The sequence below is a fragment of the Cajanus cajan genome, chromosome 3 (assembly GCF_000230855.2).
Source record: "Cajanus cajan strain Asha chromosome 3, NIPB_CcT2T_4, whole genome shotgun sequence".
NCBI classification, from domain to species: domain Eukaryota; kingdom Viridiplantae; phylum Streptophyta; class Magnoliopsida; order Fabales; family Fabaceae; genus Cajanus; species Cajanus cajan.
In genome coordinates, this window is record NC_138519.1 from 31151283 (window position 1) to 31170853 (window position 19571).

At 34.8% G+C, this 19571-nt stretch overlaps 1 protein-coding gene across 2 annotated transcripts; it reads left to right on the forward strand.

Moving 5' to 3' along the window:
• Nucleotides 1-5029: 5029 nt before the first annotated feature.
• On the forward strand, nucleotides 5030-8924 carry LOC109805835 (1-aminocyclopropane-1-carboxylate oxidase homolog 12). Of its 2 annotated transcripts, none has more exons than XM_020368065.3 (3): nucleotides 5030-5615; nucleotides 7365-7608; nucleotides 8470-8924. In XM_020368065.3, the coding sequence occupies exons 1-3, from the start codon at nucleotides 5095-5097 to the stop codon at nucleotides 8719-8721; spliced, it is 1017 nt and encodes a 338-aa protein (XP_020223654.2). In that variant the 5' UTR covers nucleotides 5030-5094; the 3' UTR covers nucleotides 8722-8924. The 2 variants fall into 2 exon arrangements, with proteins under 2 accessions (XP_020223654.2, XP_020223653.2); XM_020368064.3 differs by having other exon boundaries at nucleotides 5031-5615; nucleotides 7365-7686.
• The last annotated feature ends 10647 nt before the right edge of the window (nucleotides 8925-19571 follow it).

Below are 19571 nucleotides of genomic sequence, written 5' to 3' on the forward strand. Positions count from 1 at the left end.
CCATGGTAAGGTTTAGCTAACCTCCCACGGTTTAGAAAGCTTGTAGGAGAAGCTAACCTTGACCATGGTTCACTTAGGAACCATGGTAAGGTAACCTTAACCTACTAAGGTTTAGAAGCTTGCAAGGCAAGCTTCAAAAACCTAGAAGTGTAGCTTAGAAATTCGGCCAAGGAAGAACAAATGAGTTAGGCGGCCTTGGTTCCAAATTGCTCCATGATTTATTTTGAAAATCCTTGATTTGGTTTAGTTAGGTTCATCATATGATGATGAGATCTAGCTAAATCAAATCTATGAAAAATTAGGAGCAAAATGAGTCCAATATGCAAAATTTTGCCTAGGCCCAACTTAGGCCCAATTTCTAAACACACTCCCTAACTTTGCTAAATGCCACCCCTTTTTCCCTACTGAAAAAATACAAAATGAATGTTTCAACTAGGGAGGTTAAATGGAGCTAAACTCTCCAAGTAGCCTACCTTAAAATCAATATACAAACACTAGAAAAAACAAGTAAAGTGCCTCACAAATACAAAAGTAAAAATGACCTATACAAGAGACTATGTAAAAACTATACAAAATATACTAGTAGAACTAGGCCTTCTCTTTATGATTGAGTAGTCCAAGTGAAGAATACCTTGGGCTTGGAAAGCCCACTAGTCTTCAAGAGGTCCAACTCTTCTTGGATTCTTCTAGCCATAGCTCTAGTGTCTGGGCCCTTGGCCCATGGTCTATCATCCCCTCCCTCTTGAGAAGGATTTGTCCTCAAATCTGTAGGTTCATCTTCCTCATCATAACCTGCAAAGGGAATAAGATCACTCACATTAAAAGTTTTGCTTACTCCATAATCACTGGGAAGTCGAGGTAGCGGAATGGACGCTGTTGATATTGCGCAGGTGTCTCTTCCAGGCCGAGCTGCTGGCGCCTCCCCTTGCGAAACCACCTACAATTGTATTGATTACTCCCCGTAGGGGAGCTAACCCTGTTTCCTGACTTACCTCGACTTGCACTACTCTGCCGGTATTTTACTGAGAGCCAGAGGGTTGGTCCGTGCGAGCTCCTAAACCACGACCTCTGCCTCGTCCTCATCCACCATAGCCTCCTCGATGACCCTGCTGTCGCTGGACATATTGGTCAAGGTGGCCTACCTGGATGAGTTCTTCAATACGGTCTCGGAGTGTGCGGCACTCCTCAGTGGTGTGACCGTGATTCCTGTGGTACCGGCAGTGCTTGGATTTATCGGCACTGTTGGGGGTGTGACCTGGCGGGGGTAGGGTAAGCAGGTTGCTGTTACTGGCCTCTTCTAGGATATGTACTCGGGGCGTGTTCAGGGGAGTATAGAAGTCATATCTCCCCCCTCTGTTTGCCCTAGTCGACTTCTTGAACTGGCTGTCATTGTTGACCTTAATCTTGTCCTTGTGACCCTGTTCTGGCTTCGTTGGTCCCTTGCCGCGAACCTGGTCACGGAAAGCGGAGTGTTCCTCCATCTGGATGTACCCCGCAGCGCGGGCGCGGAGCTCGTCCATGTCGCGAGGAGCCTCACGACATAGGCTGTCGACGAATGGCCTCGGCTTGAGTGCCATGAGCATGGCATGCAGGGCGACCTCGGGGTTCAGATTTCGGATCTTTACCGAGATGGCGGCAAATCGTTCCATGAACGTCTGGAGTGGCTCGTCGTCATTCTGCCTGAGGCTGGCCAGGGCAGCTGACGTGATATGATGAGGTCAGCTCGTTGCATAATGCACTGTGAATCGCCTAACCAAAGTGCTGAAGCTATCGATTGACTTAGCGGGGAGTTGGGTGTACCAATTGAGTGCAGCCCCCTTGAGCGAGGTCGGAAAGACCCTACACAGTATAGCGTCATTATTAGTGTAGAGGTTTACCTGCGTTATGTACAGGTCGATGTGCTCATCTGGGTCCGTCGTGCCGTCATAACGGTCGAGGTGGAGAGGTTTCCATCCGTGTGGGAGCGGCGTCTCCATGATGCCATCCATGAAAGGGTGGCGGCGAAAGGCAGCTTGATCCCTCGTGACATGAGTAGGGGCCTTGTTTAGTTCATGGGCCGACTTGTTCGTCGGTGCATGAGACCGATGCGTGGCAGGTCTTGGAGTCGGTGCCCTAGTCGCAGTTCGGGGTTGAGAGACCGAATGCCCTTCTTCCTCGTGGAGGTTGCTCGCCTCAGGAGGATGGTCAGAGGGGCGTCGAGGGAGCTGGGCGCGAATCTGCTTGTTTTCGGCGCGTAGTGCCACTAGATCAGCTTCATTGGCAGTCCGCATTGCGGCTAGGTCAGTTTCGTGCTTGGCATGCATGTTTTGCAGATCTGTTGCCGCATCTGTTCGACTTGTTCGATCAACCTTCTCAGTGCCGCTTCGTTGTCCATGCTTGTCATGTGATCTGCGTCGTCTATTGCGCGTCTACTATGGCTTTGGGTGAATACCATAAGCGTGGCCGATAAGAGCTGTCTTGATCGGCCCCACGGTGGGCGCCAAATGTTCTTACTGGGAATTTGTCGTAGAGATGATCCTCCAAGTAAGATTGGTGAGCCTCCTTCACTAGTATGCTAGTGCTCCAAGATGGGGGTGGTACCTGCAAAAGAGACTCTGATGCCAAAATTAGGGTTTGTATGAGTATATGTCTCGTATATGTAATGCACGTACCTTAGTGTGAATTAGGGTTGCGTTGGGCCTTGGGCCTGAGATCAGTTATGATCTAATTAGATAGCGGATCTCGTCTGGACCGAGATCTCTTGAGATCAGTGATGATCTGGTTGGATTGCGGATCTCGTTTAGACCGAGGTCTCCAAATGCATGTTCCGAGGTCATTTCACGCTGTGATGCCGAGCTCGAGCTCGGCATGGCAGTACGGATAGTACATATATATATATATATATATATATATATATATATATATATATATATATATATTTCATATGTAATTAGGTAAATATTTCTTGGTGGATTGTGAATTTCCTAACCGATGTCAATTTTTAGCTTCATTTCAAGGTGTAAGATATCATCTACAAGATTTTACAGGTTAGTGTAATGACCTTGAAAATGAGAAAGAATTATTCAATCTTTGGCATGTGTTTTTAAGGAATGTGATCGAGAGGATATTTGGTATTTTTAAATCAAGGTTCACAATTTTTAAGTCAATGCCTCCATTTTTATTTAAGACACAAGTAGAACTTGTAGTATGTGCAACACTACATAACTTTTTTCATAAATAATGTCATTATGATTCTGATGAATTTCCAATTGAACTGATGGATGAGCCTTCATCTTCAACCTTATCGATTAATGAAGATCATAATTTTGAGCCTATTATTCAAACCCAGGAGCAAGAGAGAGAAGGCGCTAATGCTTTGAGGATTAGTATAGCTATAGATATGTGGATGAATGTTATTTAGGAGGACATGATATTACGAAGAATTATTATTATTATTTATCTAAACATTGTTGTTTTTTTTTATTTTTATCTTTGACTCTTTTTAAATTTGAATGTATGAAAAAAAATCTTGAACACTTATCGTATGCCAAAAATCCACGAAATTCTTAAAGCCCACAAAGTCCTATAGAATTCATTAAAATCTTGACTTAAAAGTCTTGCAAAATTCATTAAAATCCTTATTTAAAATCTTACTAAACCCTACAAAGTTTTTAAGTTTTTAAAGTCATGAAAATTCTGCGAAGTCTTTTAAAACTTACTGAATCCTACCAAGTTTTAAAACTCATAAAAATCCTGCAAAGTCTTTTAAAAATCTATAAGACTTTTTTCAACTAAAAAAGTTCTTTAAAATTCCAATTTAATACACCCACTCCATAGAGGAAAAACATTTGTTCCCTTTCAATGCTCTTCTCCTTCTTCTCCCATCTCTGTTCTTTATACACAATTTTGTTTGGGCAATTGTTCTGTGGTTTCCATAGCCTAAGGCCACGAATGCATGTGTTTTATAACCTTGGATTGCACCGAGTTCTAGCCGGGTTTCACTTGGCAGAGGGTTTCCACGGCACAATGAGACATGTGATAAGTTTCACTATTCCTATTTTCAACATTGTTTCCTTCTCTACATTATAAATTAAATAATGTAGTCAAATAATTTATTTGACAGAAACATTATGGCGCTGATTATGCTGGAAGACAGAAAATGTTGGGTGACAAACCAATCATGGAGCAGGTTCATGAATATGAGAATTTGGTGTGTGATGAGCTGAATGAAGGAATTAACATGCGTGAGATACTACAGCCTAATGTGCGTTGGATTATTTTGAATTATTAAATATTATATATTGTTAAAATTTTAAATTATTAAAATTAACAAAAACTTATTTTTAATATTTAAATATTAAAATTTTAAACATATATTAATTTTTTTTATAATTTTATGAATATATTATTTAAATTCAATAATATAAATAAGAAAATATAAATATATAAAAGATTGTACGCAAAGAAATGATATTTAAGAAAACACAAATCATAATCAGTTATTTATTTTTATATACCAAAGAACTAATTTTTTATTAAAAAATTATTAATTTTATTTTTTATTTAAATTTTATCATTTATATTATTTTTTTATTAATCGTTTTTGTTTTCTAAAAATCTATATTGTCTTTTAAAGTTTAATAAAATTTTCATAAATCTGATAAATTATTAAGATACAAATTCTTTAAAATTTCTAATATAAATTCTTGATTAAAAAAGTGTTTTACAACAAATATTACCAGTCATCATATTTTTATAAAAATATATTAAAAATTAATAAATTCTTATAAAATCTTTTAAAATTTACCGTAATTTTTTAAGAATTAAAAATCTATACATTGGCAACCAATCAGATTTGTTATTAGTGACTTTTTTATTATTATTTTATTAAATGAGCAAATAACATGATACTATTAATAAATCTGATTAGTTGTCAGTGTAAAAAAAATTTTACCCTGAGAGTATATAGATAATTAACTCATTTTTTTAATAGTAAAAAAGTCATCCAATATACCTCTTAATCTCAAATAGTTCCGAAATTTGTTTCTTTTCTCTATGCTTGTCTTTGTTGTTACATAACTTCCCAGTCTCTGCTACACTACCAAGCAAAGGAAAATGGGAACAACTAAGCCAGACTTTGACTCTGTTTTGAGGGAACGCAAAGCATTTGATGAAACCAAAGCTGGTGTGAAGGGGCTTGTTGATGCAGGTGTTAAGAGCGTACCAAGCTTATTCCATCATCAACCTCATAAATTTGAGAAGGCCTCAAATTTAGGCAACACAAGGCATATTATTCCAGTCATAGACCTTGCAGGTATTGGCAAAGATCCAAGTAAACGCCAAGGACTTGTTGACATAATCAAGGAAGCATCTGAAACATGGGGTTTCTTTCAGGTGGTGAATCATGACATCCCTGTGAGTGTTCTTGAGGAGATGAAAAATGGGGTGAAAAGGTTTCATGAGCTGGATACTGAAGCCAAAAGAGAATTCTATTCACGAGATGGATTAAAATCGTTTGTGTATAATAGCAATTTTGATCTGTATGGCTCACAACCAGCACTCAATTGGAGGGATTCTTTTAGGTGTTACTTGTATCCTGATACCCCCAAACCAGAAGAAATTCCTGTAGCATGCAGGTACTTAATTGGTAGTAATTATTGGTACTTAATATGTATGTGTCTCTTGTAGATTTTTTCGAAAATACTTCTTTGTTTAGGGATTAATTATTTTTGCTTGCTTTTATTGGTAGTATTTTGTTGAGTAGCTATGAGGTTGTCCATTTGTTTGACTCAATTTGTGGATCGTCCGCAAGGACGGAGCCGAGGGGGGACCTACGGGTGCCACGGCCCCCCCAACAATTTTAATTTTTTTTTATATACATATATATTACTATATGGCACCCCCTATTTTTAATATAAACTCATATGTATAATTAAATGAATAACCCAAATTTATTTTTTTATTCAATTTTTGGACTTCTGGTACGGCCTGCTATGTGGTATCACTTTGGAATTTTTTTTTTTTTTTAAAAATGTAGCGCCTCATTTGATCATTCCAATTCTCGGCCCCCCAGTATTGAAATCCTGGCTCCGTCCCTAATCGTCCGTATAATTTTATAGGTATAGTTTGTTTAATTTGTCTTTGTTGGTTTGATGAGTTTAATCTGTTTAGTCTTATAAGGCTTACTTTTGGAGTATTGGATATCTATTTATATCTATTTTAGGATCTTATCTAAGTGTGTCAGTAAGGGGAAAAGTAAGAGAGTGAGAACATAAGTGCAGAGGACATAACGGAGACTCCTAGAGAGAAAAGATGAACCTATTAAAGAGATCAATAGGTTATGGATAAGTGTAAAAGATTGTTCTGTTGTATAGATTTGGTCCTGTTTTTCATATAATCGAAAACTTCCTTCTTCCATGGATATAAACCACATTAATTGTAGTGTTCTTTTAATTTTAATTTTTTTTCTTCTTATTTTGCTGTTGCAGTTTTTCTACCTTATTACGTTTTGTGTTTTTGTTGGGTACTTAGTGCTTTTTGTGTTTCTCGGATCGTTATTGTGTAGGGTTTGCTTTGGCAGCTTTCTTTCTTGTTTAGGACTAGCAGTGTTTCATATAAATATGAATGGAAAATATGAAGAACATTATGGTAGCACTGAAAAAAAAAAATTTCCTTGTTTTCTCTTCTCTTTACATACTTCTCTCATTAATAATTTTTTGTTTTATGGTTTCATTGTTTAGCTGTCTTCAAACAATGATATCTAGAGCTATGTTCCTATAACACCTTCAAATGGGTTTTATACTTTTATTCAGGTCAAAGTATACGAACTTGGAGGCCTATATTTGTTAATTTTCTAATGAAAAGTTATGTTAACCCATGAGTTGTGTTCATTTCCATTTTCACATATTAAAAAATCAAAGTTAAGAATATGTAGTTTCTTAGGAAAGTGGATTTGATTTTAACTGAACTATACAAAATCAGCTTTGTAAAGTTGAGTTATGCTTAAATTCACATTTTAAAGATGATTTCAATACTTATTTTAGCGAATTTTTTTGGGTCTATCATGCTACCGGCTATTGGGTCACTATCAAATCACTTGCAAATGTGTAGCTTTACAAATTTCACACTTAAGATATCTAGTCCTTAACGTTAGAATTATATTGAAAATCTCACATCAACTAGTAATATCAACTAGTAATATGGCCAAAGTAATGAATATAAGTGGTATAATTATCACAAGCTGATTTTGTAAAGTTGATTTATGTTTAAATTCATGTTCTTATGAAAGTTTGAAAAAATACAACTACAATAGAAGCTAGCTGACACAAATTGATAAGGCCTAACATTGAATTTTCATTCTTCTGATTGATTTCACGTTGTTGCAGAGATATATTGCTGGAATATGGGAAACACATAATGAAATTGGGGACTTTACTCTTTGAGTTGTTATCAGAAGCTCTATGTCTGAATCCAAACTATCTAAAAGATATGGGATGTGCAGAGGGGCTTACTGCTTTTTGCCATTATTATCCAGCCTGTCCTCAACCAGAATTAACTATAGGAACCTCCACTCATTCTGACAGTGATTTCTTCACAGTGCTTCTACAGGACCATATTGGTGGCCTCCAAGTAAGATATCATGACAATTGGATTGATATAAACCCCGTACCTGGTGCTTTGGTAGTTAATATTGGTGATCTTTTGCAGGCAAGTTTTCTGTTTTTCTTCTGTTATGCCTTTATTTCCTGCAACTTTTATTAATTTATGATGAATAGTGAGTACATCTATAGCTACATTTTCTAAGGAAGATGTGAAAATAAAAATTATCAAGGCACAACAGTGTAACACATGAAGTAATTACAATATGTCCTGTACAATGTACAAAGCAATGCAACCTGAAATAAAATGTTGAGTATCTAATCTTCCATCATAATGTTTCTTACTGTATGAGAAAAATGACTACTTCTACATAACCCTCAATGAACTCACCCCTAAACAAATAATAGTATTATTTCACCTTCTTGTGTTAGGAAATAAGAATGCCAGGTACGAAATAGTTTGCATTTTGCCATTTTCTATAATTGAACTAGTTGAAAAAACAGGCACTCCATGCCTTGTCTATGTAGTTGAGGCTTTGTATAGTCAGATTTAATTATATATGTAGTTAAGTTTTCTAATTAAAAATAAAAGATGGTTAAAGGATGTAAATAGTTGTCATGATTCAGGAGTTATTTTTTTTAAATAATTATTGTGAACAAGGTGTAATTTTCATAATCAGAAGAAGGACAAAAACAGTAAAAATATGTGTATACCAAAGATAAGTATCCTCTTTATTATTAGTACATAAGTATAGAAGATTGAGTTAAATTCTCTTACTTGATCCATGTTACTGATTGCACCTAGTAAGACATATTGTTTTTATCTGTTGTTATATGAGTGAGCATTATCAGATGTAATCAAGTAGCTAATGTTTGCTAGTGTGAATTATAGCTCATATCAAACGATAGATTCAAGAGTGCTGAACACAGAGTGCTTGCTAATGATGTTGGTCCAAGAATATCTATTGCATGCTTTTTTCGCTCTGTTGGGAAGGGATCCTTAAAGCTTTATGGACCTATAAGGGAACTATTATCAGAAGACAACCCTCCCAAATACAGGGAAACTACAGTTGCTGGCTATCAAGCCTACTATGTAGCTAAAGGACTTGATGGGACTAGTGCTCTTACACATTACAGGATTTGAAATAGGAAATGTAGGATAAATATTATTAGCATAAATAAATAATTTAATTACTCTTATGGGCATGATACATGACTTTTTGACAAGGTAGAGTAAGTTGTGTAAGTTTTTATTCTAAGTCTATGACTTAGACCAAGTAGTGCATGACGGTATTTATTTCATTATTGTAATCATGTTATTGATATGAAATATTTATTAATTACTTATTTTTATCGAAAAATTTAATTAACTATTTGTATTAGAGTCTCTCTTCTAAATCATATTTTTTTAATTCACAAAATTTGAACTAAAATCTTTCTTAAAAGTACCGAGTCAAGTACTACTCGAGCTAATAATTTATAGTCAACATAGCCCTTTACATATTTGGAATATAGGTCTTCAAGTTTTAAAAGTTATGTAAGATGGTTTTAGGCTTGCCAAGTTGTCTTTGTAAGATGGTTTTAGGCTTTGTCAAGTTGTCTTTGTAAGGGAAAAGTTAAATTTGCTAAATATAGTTTTCACTTTTGGTAATTTTCAGTAGCATTTATAGAAGCTCCTTACTCCTTTTTCTCAAGTGATGCTTTCATTTCTTGTTATATAATAACAAGCTATGAAATGGTCATCCTTTGGATCAAAATGAATAGGATTTGGATAGAATTATAAAGTAATGTCACGACCAAAATGAAGACCACTGGGTAACAAAAACTGAGAATTCAAGGAGTGACCACTAATTTTATTTGAATTAGGAAAATAAATAAATGACCTAGGAGATTAGTCTACAAAAGTAATATTATACCAAATTTACATAAGCATAAAAAAATATACCAAATTTAGAGTTCTAGTTATTTAAAAGGAAGTGTTAGAACTTAATTCTAGTCCACCCCTAGACCCTAGTGTATTGTTTCAAACATGGTTTACATTGGGTTAATTGTATAAATTTATATAACTTAAAAATACAACTATTCTTTCTTAAACATGTTAGATAATCTTAAATTTTAGAGATATCCGAGTTAGTTTATCTGTTTTATTTGTTTTATTTTAGATAAGATAGTTTTTGATAAGATTTGTTTTGATAAGATATTTTGTTATCTTCTTGTTAATTTGGTATGTTGTACAATGGCTATTTAAAGGCCATCTCTTATTCAATAAAGTACAGTGAGTTGCTACGTTCACCCAATACTAGTATTACTTGTCTCTCTTGTTATTCTACAAATTGGTATCAGAGCTTTATGCTCTAAGTGCCGAGTGTGAGAGGAAAACAGTGTGCGCCTGTGAAGGGGAAGAAAGAAGAAAGAGAGAGTAATGGCGAAGGTTGTTAATGGAATGACCGTACCACAACTGTCAAAGAAAACCAATTATGATAATTGGTGTTTACAGATGAAGACCCTGTTGGGTTCTCAAAGTCTATGGGACATAGTGGAGAAGGGGTTCCAAGAACCCGAGGAGGACGAAGACCAATCTGTGGCTCAGATTGCCGCATTGGAAAAGACACGAGTGAAGGACAAATCGGCTTTGTATTTTTTGTACAATGCCGTGGATGAGTCAGGTTTCGAGAAGATTGCAAACACTGCATCTTCAAAGGAAGCATGGAAGATCTTGGAGGTTGCGCACAGAGGTAACCACCATGTCAGACAGATCCGACTTCAAACACTCTGAGGAGAGTTTGAGTGTTTAAAGATGGAGGATAAGGAACAAGTATCCGAGTACATAACTCGGGTCTCGGAAGGAATGGGGAGCCAATGCCAGCAAGTAGAATTGTGGAGAAAATCTTGAGATCATTAACAGATGATTTCGAGAGTATTGCATGCGTAATTGAGGAGTCAAAGGACTTGTCAGTTCTCTCAGTGGAAGAGCTCGTTGGGTCACTCGAAGCCCACGAACAAAGGAGGAGGAAGATGAAGGGTACTCTTGATCAAGCATTACAGGCGCAACTTGATTTGAATGAAACTCGGAACACCCAGGGCCGAAGATCAAGTGGACAAGGACGAGGTGATCAAGGACGAGGCAAAGGACGAGGTGATCAAGGACGAGGTAGAGGACGAGGTGATAATGAAGGAGGACAAGGATGAGGTGATCGTAGCCAAGGAAGTCAGCCAAGGTCGGAAGTGGAATGTTATAAGTGTGGCAAGCACGGCCACTACGCAAAGGAATGCAGATCGGCAAATTGCTACAACTGTGGCAAATACGGTCACATAGCAAAGTATTGCCGAGCTAAAATTTGAAGTGAAGAGAAAGAGAAGAATATTCTCACAGAAGAAAAGGACGAGGAAGCAGGAATTTTGATGATGACGCAGAGCTCGGAGACCAAGCTACGTCCGAGTTGTGCCTCCGAGGATCAACTAAACTTGAGTTGCGTGGAGAGATCAGTAGTTGAGCTTCCAAGCTCAGATGAGAAGTCAAAAGCCGAGCTTGATTCGAGTTGCTTAAACAACTCGGTCTAGTATTTGGACACTGGAGCGAGCAATCATATGTGTGGAGAAGAAAGTTTTTTCAACGAGCTCATCAAGGTGAAGGTTGGATTCGTGTCATTTGGGGATGATTCAAAGGTGGCGGTAAAAGGGCGTGGAACCATCAGGCATATGCAGAAGGATGGACGAGTTGGAGAAATAAGGAATGTCTACTACGTTCCCGAGCTTAAGAATAACATCTTAAGCATGGGGCAGATGATGGAGAAAGGCAACTCGGTTCTGATGAAGGATCGAGTGCTTTATTTGAAGGATAAACATGATCGTTTAATAGCCCGAGTAGAGATAAAAAAGAATCGGATGTATAAACTGGAGTTGAACATCCTTCAAAATAAGTGCTTGAAGCTGGACGTGAAGGATGAAGCCATGATGTGGCATTTTCGTTTTGGGCATTTGAACTTTGGAGGTTTGGCCGAGCTATCAAGGAAGGAGTTGGTGCACGGACTACGTGGTGTTGAGTTTGACAAGAAGTTTTGTGAAGCGTGTGTACTCGGAAAGCATACAAGAACAAGTTTTCCGAACTCGTCCGAGTACAAAGTAAAGGAGCAACTTGGCCTGATACATAATGACTTGTGTGAACCAATCTCTCCTGCATCCTTCAGTGGTAAGAAATATTTCATCTCTTTCATAGATGATTTCTCTCGAAAGACCTGGGTATATTTCTTGCAAGAAAAATCAAAGGCATTTGAAGCTTTTAAAAAGTTTAAAGTCATGGTGGAGAAAGAGACTAACAAGCAAATTAAAGCTTTGAGGTCGGATAGAGGTGGAGAATTCACATCGGCAGAGTTTATGGAATACTATGAAGAGCAAGGTATAAAACGTTTTCTCACAGCTCCATATTCACCACAACAAAATGGAGTAGCTGAAAGAAAGAATCGGACTATTCTTGATATGGTCCGAGCTATGCTTAAAGGGAAGGATATGCCTGAGATGTTTTGGGCAGAGGTAGTGCAGTGTGCTATATATATACAGAACAGGTGCCCACATTCAAAATTGGATGATGTGATACCTCAAGAAGCATGGAGTGGACAAAAACCGAGTATACATCACTTCAAGATCTTCGGAAGCCTTGCTTACGGTCATGTTCCAGCTCAGCTCAGAACGAAGCTTGATGATAGGAGCAAGAAGTATATCTTGATCGGGTATGATGAAAGGGCAAAAGCCTACAAATTGTACAACCCTGTTACAGGAAAAATTCTGGTAAGCCGAGATGTTCAGGTAGATGAGGAAAGCGAGTGAAGCTGGAGTAACTCTGAAGAGACTTCGGGGAGCTCGAACTTTGAGAGGGAGAGATCAGAGATAATAGGGAGAAGCTCGGATAGGACCAATGAGCATTCCGAGGAAGATGATGAACCTGAGCAACTTAGAACTCGGAGCTTGCAAGACATCTACAACTCCACTGACGAGTTACATGTAGTATGTCTATTGACAGGAACAGAAGACATAAAATTTGAAGAGGCGGTACTTGATGAGAGATGGAAGAAAGAAATGGATGAGGAGATCGGATCAATTGAGAAGAGTGAGATGGGAAGCAAAGCTGAGTTAGTTGAGGAGTTTAAAGAAGTGATGAAGAGGGAGTTTGAGATGACCGATTTGGGCATCATGAAGTATTTTCTGGGTTTAGAGGTGGATCAAAGAACAACAGGTACTTTTGTGTCCCAAAAGAGGCATCGGCCACCGCAGCGCCGGGGGTGCTGGACGTCGTGTGGCTCGCGGGGCCATGGTATGAGGAGGAGTATCGCGCTCTGGTAGAAGAGGCACCGAAATGAAAAAAAAAATTTAAGCTTATGGGGGAGTTTTGTTAGATAATCTTAAATTTTAGAGATATCCGAGTTAGTTTATCTGTTTTATTTGTTTTATTTTAGATAAGATAGTTTTTGATAAGATTTGTTTTGATAAGATATTTTGTTATCTTCTTGTTAATTTGGTACGTTGTACAATGGCTATTTAAAGGCCATCTCTTATTCAATAAAGTACAGTGAGTTGCTACGTTTACCCAATACTAGTATTACTCGTCTCACTTAGTTTTTCTACAAAACAAAACATAATAAATGAACACAGAAGATTAAGGAAATTTAATTTTATCCTGAAGGTGGACCTGTTGGGATACAAACAAGTCCCACATCGATAAAATAAAATAAGAAATAACAACTTATATAACATAAACATACTTCAATGATTGAGAAGCCTTTTGGGTGATGATCAAGAACAAAACCGTGAGGGCTTAGGCTCAAAGCAGACAATATTTCATCATTGTGGAGTATGCTTGTATAATAATCTTATAAAAATAATATTCATAAAATATTCTCTCAGACAAATACCATAAAAATAACCTATTAGTGGTATTAGAGCCGCCTAGTTGGATGCGATAACAACCCTCATAACTCCTCATAACTTATAACATATAATGTGATATATAAAGACAGATTCTGATGCATGAAAGGTTAGGTCCCTTGTTTGAGGAGAGAATTGTTGGGATACAAACAAGTCCCGCATCGATAAAATAAAACAAGAAATACCAACTTATATAACATAAACATACTTCAATGATTGAGAGGCCTTTTAGGTGATGACCAAAAGCAAAACCGTGAGGGCTTAGACCCAAAGCGGACGATATCTCATCATTGTGAAGTATGCTTGTGTAATAACCTTATAAAAACAACCCTCATAAAATATCCCCTTAGACAAATACCATAAAGTAACACCATCATTGATATCTAGAGCTAAGGTTACGACTTGTGGAGATGGTTGCAGAAACAAACTTTTCACAAATTTCCCCACCTATTTTTGATGGAGAAAGTTATGATCTTTGGGCGGTGAGAATGGAGGCATACCTAGAAGCTTTAGATCTCTAGGAAGTCATAGAAGAAGATTATGATGTTTCTGGGTTGCCAGAAAATCCTACCGTAGCCCAAATGAAAATTCACAAGGAAAAGAAAATCAAGAAGGCAAAGGCAAAAAGTTGCCTCTTTGCCTATGTTTCACAAAATGTTTTCATCAGGATCATGACTCTCAAATCGGAAAAAGCAATTTGGGATTATCTAAAGGAAGAATATGCTAGAGATGAAAGGATTTGAAACATGCAAGTATTAAATTTAATGAGAGAATTTGAAATACAAAGAATGAAGGAGACTGAGACAATCAAACAATACTCTGACAAACTTCTTGGCATTGCTAATAAGGTACGATTACTAGGAACGTAATTTCTTGATTCTAGAATTTTTGAAAAAATTCTAGTAACTATACCCGAAAGATATGAAGCTTCAATAGAGGCCTTAGAGAACCCAAAAGATCTGAGTAAGATCACTTTGGCAGAGGTGTTACATGCATTGCAAGCATTAGAACAAAGGAGGCTTATGAGAGAAGAGGGATCTATGGAGGGTGTATATTTAGGCAAATGGAAGAACAACAATGGTGGCAAAAACAAGAACAAGGAATTGTTCCAAGAGAGCCATCAAAATAATAGCACTCAAAATTTTTCACCATGTCCTTATTGCAAAAAGACTAATCATTCACAACAGAGATGTTGGTGGAGACCTGATTTAAAATGTGACAAGTGCGGACAATTAGGACACCTAAAATATGTATGCAAATCTCATGAGCAACAAGAAGAAGCCAACATTGTTGAAGATCAACAAGAAAAGGAAGAAGAACAACTACTCTCAATGTCATGCTTTATGACCAAAAAACCCTCAAAAGCTTGGATTATTGATAGTAGTTGTACAAACCATATGACTTATGATCGATAACTCTTCAAAGAACTCAACAAAACTAATATCTCTAAAGTCCAAACAGGGAATGGAGCACACCTTACAGTAAAAGGCAAAGGAACAATGTTTATTAAAAGTCTTTTAGGTTTGAAATTAATATCTAATGTTTTATATGTTCCTGATATTAATCAAAATTTGTTGAGTGTTGCTAAGTTGTTGGGAAAAGGCTATAAAGTGTTATTTGAAGATAAAAATTGTGTGATTAAAGATATACACAACAAAGAAGTGTTCAATGTTCATATGAAAGGCAAAAGGTTTGCTTTAAATTTAGAGAAGGAGGAGCCAATTATAAATGAAGATACAAGTGAAGAACACAAAGATGCATATCTTCAAAAGAAGTTTGATGATCAAGAGGAGAATGAAGATGATGAAAAACCACCTTCAAAAGAGAAGTTTTAAACAAATGCTAAAGTGGTCCTACTCAAGAAGGATTGCAACAAAAATCACAAAAAGAAGAAACTGATCAAAAAGAGAAAAGACAGATTTTGAAATTCAAATTTAAATTAGATGATAAATATATTCAATCAATGAGGAGCGTTAGGAATATGCCTAAATATCTTTAGGAAAATAAATTAATTTTTTATAAGAATATTTTATTTATATTTCAAATATTTAGATTTAATCGGTTTTGATTATTTTAGGATTTGTTTCCTTATTTTTAGAATAGGATAATATTAATATTTGATTGTGTATAACAAATTTTCTCGATACATAGAGACTCATGAATAAAATTAGATCATACTTCTCTGATAAAAATAACTCTTATAAAATATTCCTTAAGATAAATATCATTAAATAACTCGATCAGGGCCTACTTTTACAAATCATTTAGTATAGTAACTAATTTAAAGTTACATAGTTTTTTAAGCATAAAAATAAGTATAAAATGATTGATTTTGGTAAAATAAACAAAATAAAATACATTACAGAAGAATTAATTACAATAACAAAGAGACAAATATTCCCCAACATGTGCCTCGAATTTTTTAAGAAATGTCTCGGATTGATCAATAAAAATGATTAGCTAAACTTTTAGTTGCAAATTAATCTTCGGCCAAGCTTGTAAATACTCCACCACTGTAACATGGCGATATATATATGTGTGTATAAGTCGGCATCAAAGAAATCTTTTTTAATATTTTGTATATTTTATATATGATATTTTTTTTATTATATATTCAACTAAGCATATTAAAAATAATATCTTTTAGTATTTTAACCGAGAATAGTGAATTAAAGTTTTTATTATTTTATATTTTAGTAAAGAATTTATTTTTCATTTGTTTTTGAATTTTTTAACTGAATTAGAAAATAAAACTAAACCTCTTATATCTTTTCATTTATTGCATCAATCTCTAATCCAGAAGAAATTCATGTAGCATGCGGGTATGTGTAAACGATCCTCCAACATATGTTAGAGGTTAAAACACTTAGATGTAGAGGCTTATATTTATATACTAGTTAATGAAAGGTTATGTCAACCTGTGTGTGATGTTAGCATGCCATGACATTGACATAGTGAGTTAGATTGACAAGTTTTCCTGAATTAATTAGAATAAGCCATAAAATTATGTCTCCAGTTTGTTTACATGCAGAATGTTCCATCAACTTTTAAATTGGAAAAAAAAAAATAACGAATATTTGTAGCATACAAAATTTATATCACCTGTGTATAATTTTAAAATTCACATATTTTTTCAGAGATATATTGTTTGAATATGGGAAACACAATGAAACTGAGGACTTTACTATTTGAGTTGGGCTTATGATATATAAACCTCTATTTTATGATAAGTACACCTTTTAAAAAAAAAATCTTAAAATATATTTAATTTTTTATTTTTTTATATACATCTTTTTCTTTTTTTGTTTGACTCATGATATATATATATATATATATATATATATATATATATATATATTAAGTACACCTCCTTTTATTCTTTTAATAAAAATAAATTCTTGAAATATCATGAACGTACAAAAAATAAGGAGAAAACTATAAATTAAACAATAAAAAAGTAAAATTAAAAAAATACAGGATAAAAAATTAAAGATGTTTTAAAAAATAAAAAAAGGAGATGTACTTGTGCATGTATCATCAACCTTTGAGTTGTTATCCAAAGCTTTGGGCCTAAGCCCCACCCATCTAAAAGATATGGGTTCTGCTGATGGGCTTTTGGCACTTGTTATATACACCCGTTTTATTTATCAACGCACCTCCCTTTCCTATTTTCTCTTCCCAAAATAAGTTCTTGAAGTTTCCTTACCCCTTTAACATATATCTTCATTCTAATGCCACACTCCTCACTTGTAAAATATATCTTCATTATTATCTTGCCTATCTTGACCCATAATAATGATGGGTTGTGTTTTTCGGTTTGTTTGTTGGAATTTTTTTTTTCTTTCAAGAGAAGTATATGTTTTAGCTTAGGCTCATTATACATACACATTTTTTGTTTAATAAATACACCACCTTTCTTTTTTTAAGAATTTTTTTAAATATACTTCTAATTAATTTCCTATTTAATTTTTTTAAAAAAATTATTTTTTCATTCACCCATTTCTTTCATCCCCTTCTTCGACGAGTGTATGTCTTTAATCACTCTTCTTTGATTTCTTTCTTTCTCGCTTTTTAGTTCTTATTTTTTTTTCTTTGCCAATCAAGATAATTATATTCTAGGGTTGAATATGTTTTTATCCTCCAAAAATTCATCCAATTTGTTTTTAGTCTCTTAAAAAGAATTTCTTCTCTTTAATCCTTCAAATTAGTAAAATACTTCTGTCCTATGTTAAACTTTCTTATTTTTTCTGTTATGAGTAAGTCATGTCACCATCCTAGTCACTATTAATTTTATCTTATGTGGTCATCTTATCTATTTTTAAGTCCAAATCATATTCATTTTTAATTTTATTTTTAAAAGTAAAAAAGTAAGAAATTAAAAAAGATATTCACTCGTTTGTTAATTGAAACTTGAATATACGATCATGCCATTGAAACCAAAAACTCAATCTTTCCCCATTCACAAAAAAGACATCTCCCTGTGGTTTCCTTTTTTCTCTCTCTATCTCTTTTTTCTTTCTCTTTCCATTTTTCATTCTCATTTTTGTTTGCTTATCTATTTACGTTTCCCTTTCAAAACATGTACAAGATATAGCGTGTGTTTGGTGTTGCGTTTTAAGAATTGATTTATCAAAATCAATTTTCTAAACGTAGAAGCTATTTTTATCAGTTTCAGGAAAAATTGATTTTCACCCTTGAAATTATGTAAAGAAGAAAAAACCAAACATCTATTCAAAGAGAGGAATCACGTTTTTTGAAAAAAAAAATACGTGCGTTAGCCTGATGCAACGCGCATCCAAACACGCTAATAGTAATCGAGTTTGAGGCTTTCGAAAGTTGAATTCGTGTAATGCTTTTGTGATTGAGTTGGATTTTCTTTATTTTTTTTTTCAATCCCCCAATTACTTAGATTATGATTCTTATATTTTTTTCTAGAGGTTGCATATTTTTCTTTAAAACTGCAACTGCAACTGCAACTGTAAATTTTAGTCTAATAGGAGGCAATTTATAGACACATAGTTATAATCCTATGAAGTATCAATTCATATAAATTGAAAAATAGTTTTCTTTTCTTGTGGTCAAGGTAAAAGGGAGTGTATAATGTAAAGGAAACAAAATATGGCATGGAAAGTTTAAGCCAACATGCATAAGTGTGATTATATTGATTATAAAACTTGTAAATAAAAACGTGGTTTTCTATGACATGATTTTTATTGGTTTTTATAGGTAATCTAAATACAAAAGAGGAAAAATGAAGTTGGAAGGGGAAGAAAAAACTAGAATACAAAACAATCTAATTGTATAGAAATCAATTAAAGAATAAAAAATTACAAGAACTCACCAAATAGAATTGTTGTGAACTTGACGAGAACTTTTTGAAGTGAGAATGTTAACAATTAAAACATAAAAAATTAACTTCTATTATGTAATCAATTATGATAATTTATGCTATAATATTTAAATAGCCTTAACTTTTATATTTAGGAGTATATACCTCTTTTTATTTCGAAAAGTGAGAATACTTTGTACTGCAAGATGTGGAGGAACATGATAAGGAACAGATATTGTGTGGCCACAATGAGAAATTGATAGTATTATATTAGGACTACTCAACACAAGTCCAAGATAACTTTTTCAAGTGATTTAAGAATATGAGATTTGTGATGATTGTGATGTCGTGATAAAAGTAATGAGCAAAGTAAGACTCATCGTGTCCATGTTAGTTGTAGATATTTGATTTCAAATCAATTAGTATATTCAAACACATGATTATTTAATTTGTGATACTTTTCCTCAAAGTCTTCACAGCCTTAGAACCTTCCAGATTTTTTTTCCCTAGAGCATAGCATGTATGCAAGCCTACATTATTTAGACACTATATTAACACACTGATTTTATTTTTGAGCCATTTTACACCCTTCGTTGCTAAAAAGAGAAAGGAAGATCCAACAATCCTTCGATGCTGAGATATAATCATGCAATGCTATATGTTACTAACCCCCCTATGAAAGTTTCTTAGCATAGGCTGAGACAATATCCCTATTTGTCTTCTATCATGTATGCAATTACATAATT